Raw genomic sequence first — 12,916 nt, 5'->3', positions numbered from 1 at the left:
AAAAACACGATGAATTTCTCTCATCTCTTAATATGCGAAAATATCTGCCGACAATTGCCTTGTGAGGCACAGCCCAAGGATCGGCAATAAGCGAAATGCACATCGGCACGGAATGTGGGGAGTCTTATTCTCCGTCCACCGATAGTTGGTTCATCAACAATACTACTGTAGAGTTTCATAGCAAATTCAAGGAGACAATCGAGGCTGAGGCTGCATCAACTCATTATCCGGTCTGGCCGATACTCAATGGTCTGTTCTTTTTTAGTGATGCCTCTGAGACTCGTCAATCAGCGTAGGATCAAAGGATGAAACCCCCAGGGCTGATTTGTGGGGGTGTCATCTTGGATAGTGGATGCTCAGCTTATGCCAATTTACTGCAGGGGCTACATGGATCGAGATAAACATTCAAGGATGAGACACTCTACCATTTCATTAAAATGTAATATACATACATACATTATCAAACTCCATTCGTCTTTGCTTGTCCGTCTCTCAGTCATTCGCTCCCTTTCGCGTTCTTCCCGGACGCAGCCACTCGTTTACACAGTCACTCTTTACAGTATCGTAATTCTTTTCGCCCATCATGCGATTATCCAGCTTTCTGCTGGCCGCTGGCCTTTCCAGCTCTGCACTCGCTGTCGATGCATCGCTGGATCCTTGGGAGATTGACCCCAGCTGCAATGGCTTTGAGAACGACATCAAGGATGCTCTGACGCAGTCAATTGATCTTGCTGATGCTGCTAGAACCAGTCTTGAGTTTCTTCTTGCAAAGATGCCGGACCGAAACTCTGATCCCGACGGTGCTGTCAAGTGGGCGAGAATCTCGTCGGCTGCTAATAGCATCTTTGGCCTCATGCCTAACTACAAGGGTCATAATGCTGAGACGCAGAAGTACATTGAGGATTTGAGAGGTTTGTTGAACTCTTCTTAAATAATGCAATTTGCTGACATTGAGAAGACATCTACGCGAAGACGGCCAACACTCTGCCCTCATCTCAGAACAACCCCGCCAAAGGCTTCAGCCCAATTCTCTCCCAGAAACCCAACGCCAAGCCCATGATTGTCTGCGGCGACGCTGTCTTTAAGTGGTACGACGTCGATGACGAGCCCGAGCCTGGTGTAGGCAAGGTCAGAGACCAGCCAGCTGTAAGCGGCTACATCCAGAACGGCGGTACAATCGCAGGTGCCTTTTATCACGCCAACCGTTGGGACTTTAGGAAGACCAAGGCAGCTTCTGTTGGACACTGCATTGGAAACCGAGAGGCTCTTATCTCGTCGAGAGATGATCTCTTGATTATCTGTCCCAAGATGACGTCTGATGCTGGAAAGGCGCGCATTACGCCTCGACAGTATAAGACTTCTGCTGCGCAGGGTGATCATATCATGACGAACTGGGTGTCTAACCCCACTCAGCTTTACCACGAGCTCATGCATTGGTTCGGTGGTGTTCAGGGCAACAACCTGAAACACAGTGAGTTACGCGACATATTCTATCTTCTGCCTAGCCTAACTTTGTGTAGTCATCCAGGATCAGGTCGCCGTTAACGAGAAGGGTTACTTGAGATACAAGGACAAGAACAACCAGGTCGAATACTACACCCGTCCTCCTTCGGACCAAGAACTTGCTCAGAAGCAGCAAAGAAAGCAGGGAGCTTGTAAGCTAACCGAAGATGACTGGGAGAATCATACTAATCATTTCTAGACGGCCTTCGTTGGATCATGAACTTGGCGCGCACTTATAAGGACAAGAATGGCAACACAAGCCAGTGGTCTGGTCCTAAGCTGGCCACCAAGAACGCTGACTCGTTGGCACTCTTTTCCTTCATGATGTAAGTCAATCACCCGATGTGACAATCATTCCCGTTTCTAATGGAGATTTTTTTAGGTACCTGGATCAATTTGACTGGTCCAAGAACGGTGTTGCTGAAGACTTTACCCGCCTCAAGAACAAGTTGGGGCTGAAGCCTTAATCATTGTCACGTGTTGAGACAAATTGGAGAATATGATGTATCGCGTAAATAGTAATGCAAGATAACATGAACTCTTGGAAGTTCAACATTTGTCACTTTTTGAATGTATTTATTTTGTAGAACCTGTTGAGTAATTCGCAGTGCACAACAGAGGATAACCATCAACCCGATCGCGTTGCGCTAGCTGTTTGAGGTACATACCCTACCTTGAGGTAGATTAGATGGCCAACAGAAAACATAAGAAATCAGCATAACAGGATAAAGTAATCTTATGCAAATTAACTAATTCAACTCTTCGCACGATAATCAGGTGGATTCTCCCTCTTGTTGTGATGGAATCTGAAAGAATGATCGTTGTCCTTCACGTGACCGCAAGCCAATTAATCTCATTCGCATACCTGAGGCTCTCATTCAGCCTCTAACATCTCACCTAAACATGGCGCCTTCAAGTCCAATACCGTCACCTGTCGATTTCCCATCACCAGACTTTTCCTTCAGTGGAGGCTACTCACCAGGCTCACAATGTATTCCCCCTATTACTTGCGTATTTGCGGCGTATGCTAATATTTGAGCAGCTCCTGGTCCAGCTCATTCACCAGACTTTGGACCTGATCGCGACTGGCGAGACTGTAGACATTTGATCCCAAAGCTACCGTCTACACGGCCTCGTGCACTTACACCGCCGGGCTTCAGTGATTATGATGACGATAAGAGTCTGCAGCGACCGGCTGCAGCCTTTCAACAATCTCTCTGGTTCAAGGTCCCCGCTAACCTAAGACGCGATATCCTTCGGCTGGCGTTTGGAGATAGACGTCTTCATATGCATCTAGCTTTTGATCCTTCTGTTAGTAACCCAGACGATCCATACTCCCTTGAACTGGATGAACCAGACGATCCTGGCCTAGGGGATCCACAGAGAAAACTCTGGTCATGGAATGGATGCATCTGCGCTCGAAAGCATGATCCAGAGCTGGGACCCATGACGCGCGGTGGCCTCAACCCAGGTCCCTGGATTGACCGCTGCTGTGATCCTATCAATGTCCCGAAGCCACCGCCTGAAAGTATCGGCATCATGGGCTGGTTGCAGTCCTGTCGGCAAAAGTATGCCAGCATTCTCTATCTATCAATGAGCTTCACTAACAGTGTGACAGCTACGCCGAGACTATTGATGTTCTATACTCTACAAATACCATCATCCTCTCCAGCGAAGCAACAATCACTGAACTCCCATCGCTCATAACCCACGACCATCTCACCAAGATCACCTCCCTCGAGATCCAAGCCCCCATTACCAAAGATAATGTCCTCGAGGATATAACCAACCTCATTCTTCCTGACCCCCATTCTCCCCGGTTCCCAAACCTCAAGCGCCTCTACATCTCAATGGAATGGAGCGGCGTGGATACCCGCGATCCAGATCCAGATGAACTGATCGCGTTATTCGACACCCTTGCGAGAACAATCAAAGAGTGCGCTTTCGCCATCCCCATGGAGTGGTTTTCGCGCATGTCCTGGGGTCAGATGCGAAGCGCAACTACAGGCAAACAGATCACCTACAGCCAGTTATGGCGTACGCTCGGCAATGCCGAGGAGGACAAAGATGCGCATGAGGGCGGGTTTGATGTCATACAGCTACCTTATGTAGACAGCTATCCGAAGCCTCCGTATCACTTGCAGAGTCCCGGTGCTGGGTATTGGATCCTGGAGGCGAGTGAGATGTCGTTGAGTATGGATTATGATTTTCTGACTGGGCAATACAATGATAACTACAGCGACTTCAGATAAAGCCTCTTTGTGCATGGAGAAGGGATCTACAGTCATCTGGCACTCAAATAACAGACACTATTATTAAAGCCGTCCTCTGAAAGTGATGTATTAACATCCTGTAATCCCGGTCGTGGATCCTGGAGGCGAGTGAACAGTCGTTGAGTGAGGTTTACAATGACCTGCATCGGCGGTATGCTTCCGACTAGAAGCAGTCACTTGATGTACAAGTGTGGCTGGGCGTCAGCTGACATCAAAACAACGCAAATTATTATTAAAGCCATCCTATTCATCCTATGAAAGTGATGTATCAATATTCTGTATTTCCGGTACACCCTCAAACTTGAGCTCTATATCCGACGTCTCCACTTGCAACCATAAAGTTCCCTTGGTTCCGTCTGACTGATCGAATGGTAAGCATAGATTACGTAGATCGTGGATCCCAAATTCCCACTATTTCCTGGCTTTGAACCTAACACTAGCCTCGGGCCAACTGCCGCCGATGGGGTAGCCAAGGAGCGGGGTGAATGCACCTTATCAAGTGATTTATATAAAAACAAGCTCAACCGTTTCCCGCCATTCCCGGATCTTGCTTCACTTTTCTTAGTATCTCTTCATCATGGCGCCATCAGAGGATTATCAAAACATCTTTCACTGGGCTGAGACCCAGAAGGATGGAAGTATTCCCTCCTTTGCGCTTCGAAAGAATGATCCGTATGCGTACCTCTCTGGTTTCAATAACCATCATGAATCAGAGGCTATTCCTGGAACTATTCCGCAGGGACAGAATAGTCCCAGATGTGTTAGGTTCGGGCTGTATGCTGAACAGATGACGACGTCGTTTGGTGCTTCTCGGCAGGCTAATAAGAATTCGTGGCTGTACCGAGCGAGACCTGCTGTTGCTCACCAGGGATTTGTAAGTGTCGACGCCTTTGAGCAATTACTGTTGTTGACTTGGGTAGACGGATATGCCCAAGGTTGAAGGGACGGAGAGCTGCTTTCTGCCTCTTAACCCTGCAGTCAGAATCTCACCAACACAGTTAGCCTGGGTAAGTAAACCAACATCCCAACTCTTCATCACCATCAACTAACCCCCCAAGCTCCCCTTCGACATTTCCGAAGGCACCGACTTCATCTCTGGCCTCCGCACAATTGCCGGCTCAGGTACTACCCCCACCCCTCCCCCTCACCCACCACCTCTGACAAACTCCAGGCGACCCTACCCTCCGCGAAGGTCTCGCAACACACATCTTCTCTGCCACAAAGAGCATGGAGAAGCGCGCGTTTGTGAACTCAGACGGAGACTTTCTCATCATCGCGCAACAAGGCAATCTCGACATCCAAACTGAATTCGGCAATCTTTACGTCCAGCCCGGCGAGATCTGCGTCATCCAGCGCGGTCAACGCTTCAAGGTCGCTGTTGAGGGTCCGACTAGGGGTTATATCCTTGAGGTCTGGGGCTCGCACTTTGAACTTCCTGAGCTGGGACCTCTTGGATCAAATGGTCTTGCTAACGCGAGAGACTTTTTGTACCCCAAGGCGAACTACACGGTTACGCGTGATGATCCGTGGGAGATCGTGTATAAGCTTGGCGGGCGCTTCTTTAAGAGCACGCAGAACCACTGCCCCTTTGACGTTGTCGCTTGGCATGGTAACTATGCGCCTTACAAGTATGATCTTACCAAGTTTGTCAATGTCGGATCTATCTCTGTTGATCACATTGATCCGTCGATCTTTTGCGTTTTGACGGCGGCTTCACGAGATGCGAATGCTCCGTTGGCGGACTTTCTCATCTTTTCTCCCCGCTGGGATGTCGCGTCGCATACGTACCGACCACCTTATTATCATCGCAATGCAGCTTCTGAGCTGATGGGGCTTATTTATGGAGAGTATGCGGGACGATCTGATGAGTTTCAGCCTGGTGGTGTTTCGTTTGAGTGCGGCTGGGTTCCTCACGGTGTAGCCTACGAAGTAAGTCCCTGGTCATCACCCATTATCACGATCATGTGCTAATAGAACGTAGGAATTCAAGGCAGCGTCAGCTCAACCCCCGCCGCAGATGCAAATCTCCAAAGGCGCAGTGGCATTCATGTTTGAGAGCTGCAGACAACTGACCATCACCGACTGGGCGTGGAACAGCGATAAGAAGCACGAGCACGAGCCCAAGATGTGGGATAACTTGGTTGATAACTTCTCCGAGCACCTTGATGAGATTAATGAGATCTTGGGGAAGAAGACCCTGTAAAGTCGTGGGGGAGCAAATGGTACGGTAGAAAGTCAATTGCAAATGGAATGTTTTGATTGGGTTCGGCAATTTTTTAAGGCATGAAATTGATCCACTGTTTTTTGGGGGTGTTTTTAGCGGCTAAAATGCTCAAGGCTTCCTCGGCTTCCGAGGTTGACAATATTATCAGATTGTTAGTGTAGGTTTATAGTGAGATGTGTCCATGTTATTTTGATGTTTGTGTCGGGTCCGTATTCGTATGGGAAGACTAATTGTGCTCCACTAAGCAGCTTCATCATCCAATCATAGGTGACTTGTTTCGGGTATCTTTAATCGCTGTGGGCCGGGTTGAGCTCTTCCGTTGACTTGAGAATGGGTCGATATCAATTGATGACATTTCTAGATCAATAAAAGCAACAACATTGTCACTCTCACTCATTCATCACGAACTCCAAGCCAACACTCTCACTAAACCTACTCACTCATTACGCCTGGCTGTCCCTCAACCATCACCTCTCAAGATGAAGGCCCCAAAAACACCAGAATACGAATTTGGCGGCCCGTAAGCAAGCACCCTCCCTCACCCTCCCCCTTCATCACTAACTCTCAACAGCATCGGCGCCACAGGCATCGTCTTTGGTCTTCCAATTCTCATGCAACTCCTCTATCTCGGCTGCAACGATGTTTCAGGATGTCCCGCGCCAGCGCTTCTTGAACCTAAAACATTGACGTGGCAAAAGTTAAAGGAGCAAACGCCCTGGCCGAAAGAGGGCATCTGGGGATTCATGAGCTGGGAGGTCACGGGGTGGCTTCTTGCTTATTATTTTCTGAGTCTGGTGCTTTATCGTGTTTTGCCGGCGCAGGAGGTTTATGGGACGAAGTTGAGGGAGTCGGGCAAGGCTCTGAGGTATCGCTTTAATTGTACGTGTTCCCTTTGATCTCACCGCTTGGGTAGTGAAACTGACAGAATTGCAGCCTTTTCTTCAAGCGTTGTGCAATTGGTCGCCTGCGCTGTTGGGACTTACATCTACGGCGCCGAATTTCCTGTCTGGACCTTCATGACCACCAACTACCTCCAACTTCTCACCACAAGCACCGTCCTAACTTTCATCGTCTCACTTTACGTCTACATCGGCAGTTTCTCCGTCAAGAAGGGCAATCCCGAGCTGCGCGAGTTGGCAAGAGGTGGACACACTGGTCGCATCATCTACGACTTCTTTATCGGCCGTGAGCTCAACCCTCGCGTCACGCTTCCCATTTTCGGTGAGATTGACATCAAGTCTTGGTTGGAGATGCGCACTGCTCTTACAGGCTGGATCTTGTTCAACTGTGCGTTTATTGCGCAGCAGTATCGCAACTACGGCTATGTTTCTGATAGTATCTTGGTCATCGCTACGGTGCAAGCTTACTACGTGCTTGAAGGTCAGTACTCAGAGATTGGACTCCTGGGTATGATGGACATCACCCAAGATGGTCTTGGATTCATGCTTACCTGGGGTAACATGGTCTGGGTTCCTTTCCTTTACTCGACTCAGTGCCGCTACCTCTCTGTCTACCCCGTTCATCTGGGACCTGTCGGTGTTTCCGCTATCGCCACTGTCTTTGCTATCGGGCTGTACATCTTCCGATCCTCCAACAACCAGAAGGCTCTCTTCCGCAAGGACCCCAATCACCCTGCTTTCGCAAACATGACCTTCATCCAGACCAAGCGCGGAACCAAGCTTTTGACCGGCGGATGGTGGGGAATGGCCCGTCACATCAACTACTTTGGCGACTGGCTTCAGTCTCTTCCTTTTTCGCTGCCGACCAAGTTCGCTGGTTACGTTATTCTGCCAGCTGGTAGTGCCGTGGCAGGAAACGAGGTTGTCAAGATGCTGGATGGTCGCTTGGTGACTCCGGATGGCGCTGCGCCTTGGGGTATGCTGTTTACGTACTTTTACTCAGCTTGGTTCGGGTTCCTGCTTATTCATCGGGAGAGAAGAGATGATGCTGCTTGCATTGAGAAGTATGGCAAGGATTGGGATGAGTATAAGAACAAGGTTAGATACAGGATCTTGCCTGGTGTATACTAAAGGGTATAACTATAACGCAATGAGAGGGAGTAGCTTCGACTAGCTGTATTAATACGAAATACCTAAATCGTCTGGTACATACACATTTGAGAGTATTTGACATTTAGTAAATCTCGCTGAGATCTCACAGGCTTTACCTTTGAATCAAGGAGAAAAAATTGGAAATGTGATAAAATAGATAAAAAGTCGGCGGAAGCTTAAAAAGAAACATTTTAAATGTAAATTATTAGTAAAAGTAAAATTCAAATTCCTATCCCAGTTAATAAGCCTGATATTGACATTGCAAGTTACAAGTAGGATGAATTAGTCACAATTACATCTTCTATCAGGTCTCGTCCAGGGTATTCAAACGCGTCAGTTTCGAATTCGCGTGTCAAGAGGAAAAATACCCCGCATGACGACACGCGTCGTGGATCAAGTGCTGAAAGACGTGTTAGTCAGCGATGTTTTCTTATCTTATCAGTGATTTATCTTATCAACTTCTCAGGAGCTGAAGCCCGACAACGTTGCTCAATGCGTATAAGACGTTGTCGTATGATCGACGACTTGAGGAATCTGATCCTATGGAGAAGATGGAGCGAGACAGGGCTTTGGTAAGTATTTCACCGCTTCAACTTGACCGAGACTAACGGACCTAGGCTTCAAGGAGTCTTTCCAAGCTGGAGATCTCGAGCCAGGGTACAACGCCAAATACAACCTTCTCCAAGAAACACTCCGCTCTATGCTCAAGACCCCTCACGTCGGTTCGACAGGTTGGATCTTTTTCATAGCCGAGATTCTCGAGTGGCTTGACCTTCGCGGCGATTACGACGACTACGTCCAAGATCCGCGATATCCCTGGCTACACAGCTTCATCGTCCAAGACATTGTTCAAGCATTCGCTATGATAGCCATGTTCTTCCCAGACTCGAATGTCACAACGCTAGTCACCATGTTTGTCAACTCAAGCCAGTGCGACGAGTTCAGAAAATCAGGAGTCTTTGATCCTAAGGAACGAAGCAAGGTGCGCCCTGATCGCCGAACCAGAACGAGCTATAAATTCCGCGATAAGGAGTTTTGGAAGGAGTGGAAGGAGTTTTACAAGACGTTGATATTCTGCTGATATGTACCCCATGGGATGGATTCTCACAGCCCGTCCCACCATCGCCCACTGTTCCTTCACCTCCCTCAGTCTACCTTTTAAAACATCACTAACAAATCACAGTTATCAAACTAGTGTAATCGCCCCAGCGTATATGCAAAACCACCCCGAAGTCGTTCTCGGCATGGCAACAGCCAGCACAGAACCCCACCGCCCCAACAAACTCGACCTCTTCACCAACTACGAAGACCAACACGGCAACTTCCCCATGGAATTTCCCCCTGCATTCGTCGATCCCTCCAAATGGCCTAAAGTAATCCCCACCGCCCGCTCATTCTCCGAAAAGCACTCAACCGCTCGTTTCGCCCTTCTGCGTCTCTGGTCTGCAGCGCACTACTACCCTTTCATGGTGGGCATGTTCAACCGTCGAAATACAAGCTTCCTCGATAGTCGCGGTCGATCGTGGGTGTGGAAGTTTGTGCCAAAGGATATACGTGGTAGTGAGTTCAGTGCGCATCATACTACGGGGAAGAGGTTAGATTGTTGAAAGATAAGTTTGGGGATAGGGTTGTGCATAGGGGGGATTTGATATTGGTTATGGGGAAGGATGGGGATGATTTGTTGTGATACTGTACGGCTGTTGCGTTTGCTATGCAGACGAATCTGTGGTTGAGGGAGATTGATCTCTGGAAGAGCTTTATCAACGTGGATTTTGAGTCTCTGCTGTACTTGGAGTCTTCTTGGTTGGATTGGAAGAGTCCGGGTGCTGCCGAGGAAGATTGGAAGCGGTGTAGAGGCTGTATCAAGGTCGTCTGCAGAGGTTTTGGTGCTATGAGACGAAACTCACACCACATACAAGGAAGCACGGATGACCACTTTTACGGTCTCTTTGTTCGCTTGCTCCAGCTGTTTATCAGCCCGTATAAGCTCTGGTCACCCCTTTCGCTCTTGTTTCCACTTCTGGGCCTTTCCTCCCACCCGCCCCACTCACAATCACGATAGCGACCCAAACTTGGGAGGACAGTCTTGGATACCGGTTCTGATCAGTCCCGGAACTTGGCTGTGATTGCATTCGTTCGTGTCTAGAAGTAGAGGATATTGCGACTTCAAGGAAGCGCTGCGCTAACATTTCAATGTCAGCGCATTCAGTGAATAGATTAGTTAGCGAGAACCCGCCATAAGAAGTAGATAACAAGGGTTACAGACTATATCTGCTTAGCTGTAACGCTGGTGAAAACTCAATCATCCATAGAGCCAATGAGTGAGCGTGGTAGTAGTTCTCCATTGGTGGGGTTTTTATGATCTATAAACTTTCCTGATTGTATTACAAGCGATGTTCATAGATTACCCATCTTTGACTTTTCTATGGTCTATGTAATAATTAAATCAAGGTATTTAAAAGATCTATCTCTTTTCTTTATAGTGTATCTTGCCTAGGATTCATTTCACTCTGCCCTCACCTTAAAATAAAGTTCACTTATTACACCTTTCTTCCCATTGTCCTCCTCGCCAGTTCCTCTCGCGCAGGATCGTGTGGCTCAAGGGCAAGGGTCTATAAAGTTCAAGCTGATGCGCACTATAATGAAGGCTTACTCGATTGCCCCAACGGCTACGGCGACGTGGGATGTCCCTTTGGCACTGCAGCTCACGACGTACAACAACATCCCCCTGTCAATGATGGTGACCAGTGCGTGGCTACAGTAAGAAATATCTGAAGAATTATTGAGTTTCTGAGCTGCCTACTAATATGTTCTTATAGTACACATGTTGCCGTTAGGAAGTGAGGCCTGTTCGAAGGAGTCTTTGGGGTTAGTTGAGTCGCCATCAGCGTTGATGGCGGCCAACCTCAGCTCAAGGTTGGGGAATCGGCCCTCACTCAGCAGCAGTTCTGCCTAGAGTATCAAGGACTCAGCTGCATAAATAGAAATGGAATTTATCGTTATAGAGTTTCGTCTCCGAATTAGATGGTAGCCAAAGAATATATTGAACCGGTTACCATCATTACCCAAGTTACAATTTGGGTCCGCCCGCGTCCACCTTCATCATAACACTCTTGACCTCCAAGAAGTTATCCATACTATAAAGGTAACCTTCTCGACCTTGCCCCGAAGACTTATATCCTCCAAAAGGAAGATCCCTGGCAGTCGTGGGACTGGTGCAGTTGATACCGACGTAGCCCGAGTTGAGCTGTTGAGTAACCCTCATCGCCCGATCAATATTCTTGGTGTACACCGCAGCATAAAGGCCATACTCTGTATCGTTAGCCTTCTGGATAGCCTCTTCTTCCGTTTTGATGACGTTGATGTTCACAACAGGCCCAAAGATCTCCTCCTTCATGATCTTGGCATTTTCAGCCGTGTCCAGGAAGATCGTCGGTTCAATGAAGAAGCCTCCTGTCTTGTCATAGCTTCCCTTTCCACCTTGAACAAGTTTTCCTGACTTCTTTCCCTCATCTATATAAGAGAGAACCGTCTCGTACTGAGTCTTGTCTGCTTGCGGACCATGATCAACGCCCTTTTGTGTTGGATCACCTGGCTTAGCAGCTGAAAGTGCCTTCTTACTAGCTTCAATGAACTTCTCAGAGATGGTGTCTTGCACGTAAACGCGAGAATTAGCCATGCAGACCTGTCCACTGTTCCACTGGATACTGTGCATAGTGTCTTTAGCAGCCTGTTCGATGTCTGCATCATCGAAAATAATAACAGGCGATTTACCACCGAGTTCAAGGATCACCTTCTTCAGGTTGGACTTGGCAGCTGCTTCCTGAATCGCCCGTCCAGTGCGTCCCGAGCCAGTAAACGAGATTGCGCGCACATCCATGTGTGACGAGAGGGCGGCTCCAGAGGGGTTGCCGTGGCCTGATATGACGTTGAAGACGCCAGGTGGAAAGCCCGCCTTGTGGATCAGCTCAGCGAACTTGGCTGCACCGAGAGGCGCTTTCTCGCTTGACTTGAGCACGACTGTATTTCCAGTGATGAGCGCAGGTGCAGTCTTCCCTGCAAAGAAGAGGAGAGCAGCATTCCAGGGGATAATAGCACCGACAACGCCAAATGGCTGACGTAGAGTCATGGTGACATAGCCTGGCGTGTTGAGACTTGCCTGGCCTTGGATGTGAGGCCAAGCTTCGGCGTAGTACTCATAGCTCCCAGCAGCGGCATATCCTTCAAAGAACTCGGGCAATGGACGACCCATTGACTTTGCCTCGAGTAAAGCCAGTTCGTCATTATGCTGTCTGATGAGACCCGCGAGTTTCTTCATGTAGCCGCCGCGCTTGGCAGGATCTAAAGCAGACCATGCAGGAAAGGCGCGCTGTGCAGCTGCGACGGCGTTGTTGACATCGTCTCTTGTGGCTTCGGGGACTTGACAAAGACAGTTTTAGTTGAGAATCAGAGCGGGTATTGTGTGTGTTTTACCATTTGCGACTTTATCGCCTGTCGCTGGGTTGAAGAGGGGAAAAGTGCTACCATCGGAGGCGCCGATCAACTGATACAGTTAGTCAACAGTGAATGAGCGGGGAGTTGGGCTTAATACTTGACCGTCAATTAGCATCAGAGGCTTGATTGCCTCGTTTCCATTCGTCGAGCCCATTTCTGCAAGTTGAATGATGCGTATTTTGTATTTGTGTGGATTTGACTACTGAGAAATGTCTCAATTTATCAATGACGAGGTTGTTTCACATGACATCAACCACAAGCTTGATAGGCAAAACATCCGAAAGGGTTTATGCGCCACCCCCGCAATATTTCAGGAGGGGGAAAACACCCGTGAAACATTGCAGCCGAGACGCGGCGCTATGAACGGCCCG

General features: G+C 48.5%; 6 protein-coding genes across 7 annotated transcripts; 5 read left to right on the top strand and 1 right to left on the bottom strand.

The window, feature by feature from the left end:
• Positions 1 to 465: 465 nt before the first annotated feature.
• Positions 466 to 2,064, top strand: FOXG_10760 (uncharacterized protein). Its single transcript, XM_018390240.1, has 5 exons — positions 466 to 911; positions 959 to 1,471; positions 1,521 to 1,655; positions 1,703 to 1,829; positions 1,886 to 2,064. Exons 1-5 carry the CDS (start codon positions 584 to 586, stop codon positions 1,968 to 1,970), a joined length of 1,188 nt encoding a protein of 395 aa, XP_018248650.1. The 5' UTR covers positions 466 to 583; the 3' UTR covers positions 1,971 to 2,064.
• A 342-nt stretch (positions 2,065 to 2,406) lies between these two features.
• FOXG_10759 (uncharacterized protein) lies at positions 2,407 to 3,827 on the top strand (the record flags this gene model as incomplete). Its single annotated transcript, XM_018390239.1, has 3 exons — positions 2,407 to 2,494; positions 2,546 to 3,071; positions 3,122 to 3,827. The coding sequence occupies 3 exons, from the start codon at positions 2,407 to 2,409 to the stop codon at positions 3,753 to 3,755; spliced, it is 1,248 nt and encodes a 415-aa protein (XP_018248649.1). The 3' UTR covers positions 3,756 to 3,827.
• Positions 3,828 to 4,246: 419 nt separating this feature from the next.
• FOXG_10758 (homogentisate 1,2-dioxygenase) lies at positions 4,247 to 6,284 on the top strand. Of its 2 annotated transcripts, XM_018390237.1 has the most exons (5): positions 4,247 to 4,650; positions 4,697 to 4,783; positions 4,835 to 4,898; positions 4,948 to 5,705; positions 5,758 to 6,284. In XM_018390237.1, exons 1-5 carry the CDS (start codon positions 4,354 to 4,356, stop codon positions 5,977 to 5,979), a joined length of 1,428 nt encoding a protein of 475 aa, XP_018248647.1. In that variant the 5' UTR covers positions 4,247 to 4,353; the 3' UTR covers positions 5,980 to 6,284. The 2 variants fall into 2 exon arrangements, with proteins under 2 accessions (XP_018248647.1, XP_018248648.1); XM_018390238.1 differs by having other exon boundaries at positions 4,247 to 4,783.
• A 42-nt stretch (positions 6,285 to 6,326) lies between these two features.
• FOXG_10757 (delta14-sterol reductase) lies at positions 6,327 to 8,258 on the top strand. Its single transcript, XM_018390236.1, has 3 exons — positions 6,327 to 6,520; positions 6,572 to 6,879; positions 6,934 to 8,258. The coding sequence occupies exons 1-3, from the start codon at positions 6,480 to 6,482 to the stop codon at positions 8,028 to 8,030; spliced, it is 1,446 nt and encodes a 481-aa protein (XP_018248646.1). The 5' UTR covers positions 6,327 to 6,479; the 3' UTR covers positions 8,031 to 8,258.
• A 344-nt stretch (positions 8,259 to 8,602) lies between these two features.
• Positions 8,603 to 9,794, top strand: FOXG_10756 (uncharacterized protein; the record flags this gene model as incomplete). Its single annotated transcript, XM_018390235.1, has 4 exons — positions 8,603 to 8,623; positions 8,680 to 9,116; positions 9,235 to 9,611; positions 9,769 to 9,794. 4 exons carry the CDS (start codon positions 8,603 to 8,605, stop codon positions 9,792 to 9,794), a joined length of 861 nt encoding a protein of 286 aa, XP_018248645.1.
• A 1,013-nt stretch (positions 9,795 to 10,807) lies between these two features.
• On the bottom strand, positions 10,808 to 12,806 carry FOXG_10755 (uncharacterized protein). Its single transcript, XM_018390234.1, has 3 exons — positions 12,643 to 12,806; positions 12,525 to 12,594; positions 10,808 to 12,470 (listed from the first exon to the last, which is right to left on the bottom strand). Exons 1-3 carry the CDS (start codon positions 12,697 to 12,699, stop codon positions 11,122 to 11,124), a joined length of 1,476 nt encoding a protein of 491 aa, XP_018248644.1. The 5' UTR covers positions 12,700 to 12,806; the 3' UTR covers positions 10,808 to 11,121.
• Positions 12,807 to 12,916: the final 110 nt, after the last annotated feature.

Source organism: Fusarium oxysporum, chromosome 7 (assembly GCF_000149955.1).
Source record: "Fusarium oxysporum f. sp. lycopersici 4287 chromosome 7, whole genome shotgun sequence".
NCBI classification, from domain to species: domain Eukaryota; kingdom Fungi; phylum Ascomycota; class Sordariomycetes; order Hypocreales; family Nectriaceae; genus Fusarium; species Fusarium oxysporum.
Note: the sequence above shows the minus strand (reverse complement) of the source record. Positions and strands in the feature narration are given on the sequence as shown.